We start from the raw sequence: 3,068 nt of genomic DNA, 5'->3' as shown, positions 1-3,068 counted from the left end.
GGCTATGCAGGCAGCCAAGTAGTGAGAGCATGAAGGAATTTGATCCAGGTTTCAGTTGCCATTATCTGAAGAATTTGTACCAATATATCAGTAGTCTGCAGTCGGCTATTTAGTCAGGGGAGAGCCTTGGAAATGCTACTGAAGTGCTACTGAAATGCTACTGAATACTACTAAAGTAGTATTACACAACTACGCGTCTACAGTCAACATAATTATGTTATGTAAGATTTTGACTTCTCCCCAAATCTTTTTCAATGAGTCAAAAACAGTTGTCAGTACTTGGACTGGAACAGAATGAACTGTGCGACACAAGTGCGTCAAAACAGAGGGGCAAGTATAAGAATGCGAGTATTGACGTCATGAGGGGCAATAATTAACAGGTCAGAATCCAGTACATGCTCACGTGTCAGACTTTTTCTTTGGAGATGTTTTCTGTTAGTGCATCATTTATTTCCCCCAACTTTTGCTTTTAATTTACACTTGTTCTAGTCTAGAGGGTACCACTCAATACATTCATAGCCTACATTGCCTTGCAAATAGCAATTCGCTCTATTGTTGTCTAATTTCTGTTAGATTAAAAAGCAACATGGCATCCCCCCAACATCAGCAGCTGCTGCCTCACAACACAGAGGTGAGCTGTGACTCAAGCGGCGAGGGCAGCGTCTCCGTGAGGATCAGCAGTAGTGTCAAACACAAGCACGGAGGAGGAGCCGGGGCGCTGGGTGGCATGGGAGGAGGCTTCATGGGGGGCGGGTCCAAACACTGCAAGTACAGCATCTCCTCTAGCTGCAGCTCGGGAGAGTCCGGGGTTCTCAGGCCCGTGGTTAAGGGGCTGCGAACCCAGAGGAAGATGCCCCAGCTGTTCGAAAGGTCTGCTGGACACTTCTGGGACCCAAAGTTTGACTCTCCCATCCTGGAGGAGGCATGTAGGGAGAGGTGCTTTCCCCAGACCCAGCGGAGGTTCCGCTACGTCCTCTTCTACCTGTTCGCCGCCAGCCTCCTCTGGGGGGTGTACTTCAGTGCCAACCCCGACCGGTGTGACCGAACTGCCTTCCTCGTCCCCACCGCCTGCTTCCTCCTCTTCTGCCTCCTCCTCTTCCTTTTGACATTCACAAGGATCTACGCCCGCTGCTACAACCAGGCGTCGCTGCTGCTCATCGTGGTGACCTTTGCCCTCACCCTGGCACCACAGATCCAGACAGCCGGCTTCAGGGACCTGGAGACCCTCCCTCCTGAGGATGTGGTGGAGGATGTGGGGGACTTCAGTGGCATGGAGCCCAGGAATGTTACCTTCAACCGGGACTTACCCACGGGCTGCGCCTGCCTATCTCCAGTAGGGACCTTCTCCCTGGGCATGGAGGTGCTGCTGCTACTCTACAGCGTCCTCCACGTCCGACTCTATGCCTCGGTGCTACTGGGACTTCTCTACTCTGTGCTCTTTGAGGCTCTGGGATGGCTTCACCTCACCCAGGCTGCTGGGGATGGTTGGAGCCAGGCCTCGGAGGGGTCAGACTCTGACTGGGACACTCTACGCTGGCTGGGGCCAGCCAAAGCTTTGCTCCACCTGTGCGCCCACGCCATCGGCATCCACCTTTTCATCATGTCTGAGGTGCGATCGCGAAGCACCTTCCTCAAGGTGGGCCAGGCCATCATGCACGGCAAGGACCTGGAGGTGGAGAAGGCGCTGAAAGAACGCATGATCCACTCTGTGATGCCTCGGAGGGTGGCTGACGACCTGATGAAGCAGGGCGACGAGGAAGGCTTGGCGGGCGGGAGCTCGGCCAAGCGCTACTCCAGCAGCGGCGCGGCGGCCGTCATCTCCAGTCCCAAGAACAACAAGAGGAATAAGACCTCAATCCCGAGAGGCCAGATCATCTTCAGACCCTTCAACATGAAGCGCATGGAGCCCGTCAGCATCCTCTTCGCGGATATCGTAGGCTTCACCAAGATGTCTGCCAACAAGTCGGCACACGCTTTGGTGGGGCTCCTCAACGACCTCTTTGGACGTTTTGACCGGCTGTGCGAGCTGACGTGCTGTGAGAAGATAAGCACCCTCGGGGACTGCTACTACTGTGTGGCAGGCTGCCCTGAACCTCGGGCCGACCATGCCTACTGCTGCGTAGAGATGGGGCTGGGCATGATCCAAGCCATCGAACAGTTCTGCCAGGAGAAGAGTGAGATGGTTAACATGAGGGTGGGTGTCCACACGGGCACTGTCCTGTGCGGTATCCTAGGGATGAAGCGATTTAAGTTCGACGTGTGGTCCAACGACGTGAACCTGGCCAATTTGATGGAGCAACTGGGCGTGGCCGGGAAGGTGCACCTATCAGAGGCAACCGCCAACTTCCTGGATGACCGGTACCAGAGGGAGAACGGACGGGTCACTGAGAGGGTTGGACAGAGCGTGGTGGCGGACCAGCTGAAAGGTACGTGACCAGCTGGTTGCAAGGCGGGGCTTGCACATCTGTGGGAATGGGTTGTGATTTATGTGATTGCTTTCAGTGGTGGGAAAAGTACCCAATTGTCATACTTGAGTAAAAGTAAAGACACCTTAACAGAAAATGACTCAAGTAGAAGTGAAAGTCACCCAGTAAAATACGACTTGAGTAAAAGTCTAAAAGTATTTGGTTTTAAATATACTTAAGTATCAAAAGTAAGTGTAATTGCTCAAATATACTTAAGTATCAAAAGTAAAAGTATAAATAATTTCACATTCTTTATATTAAGCAAACCAGACAGCACGTTTTCTTCTTTTTTAAATTCACGGCTAGCCAGGGGAACACACCAACACTCAGACATTTACAAATGACGCATGTGTGTTTGGTGAGTCCGCCAGATCAGCGTCAGTAGGAATGACCAGGGATTTTCTCTTGGTAAGTGAGTGAATTGGACAGTTTCCCTGTCCTGCTAAGCATTCAAAATGTAACGAGTACTTTTTGGGTGTCAGCGAAAATGTACAGAGTAAAAAGTACATACTTTTTTAATGTATGCAGTGAAGTAAAAGTTGTCAAAAATGTTAATAGTAAAGTACAGATACGCCAAAAAACTACTTAAGTAGTACTTGAAAG

The 3,068-nt window shown here is 51.1% G+C and overlaps 1 protein-coding gene across 1 annotated transcript; it reads left to right on the top strand.

The window, feature by feature from the left end:
- Positions 1–532: 532 nt before the first annotated feature.
- On the top strand, positions 533–2,426 carry LOC120039945 (adenylate cyclase type 9-like; the record flags this gene model as incomplete). The annotated part of the gene is made up of 2 exons (XM_038985266.1): positions 533–680; positions 735–2,426. Coding segments are annotated over exons 1-2 (1,786 nt in total), but the record flags the coding sequence as incomplete, so codon positions are not given.
- Between the last annotated feature and the right edge of the window lie 642 nt (positions 2,427–3,068).

The sequence above is a fragment of the Salvelinus namaycush genome, unplaced genomic scaffold (genome assembly GCF_016432855.1).
Source record: "Salvelinus namaycush isolate Seneca unplaced genomic scaffold, SaNama_1.0 Scaffold313, whole genome shotgun sequence".
NCBI classification, from domain to species: Eukaryota; Metazoa; Chordata; class Actinopteri; order Salmoniformes; family Salmonidae; genus Salvelinus; species Salvelinus namaycush.
The sequence above is the reverse complement of the archived record's forward strand: the minus strand, read 5'-3'. Positions and strand labels throughout refer to the sequence as shown.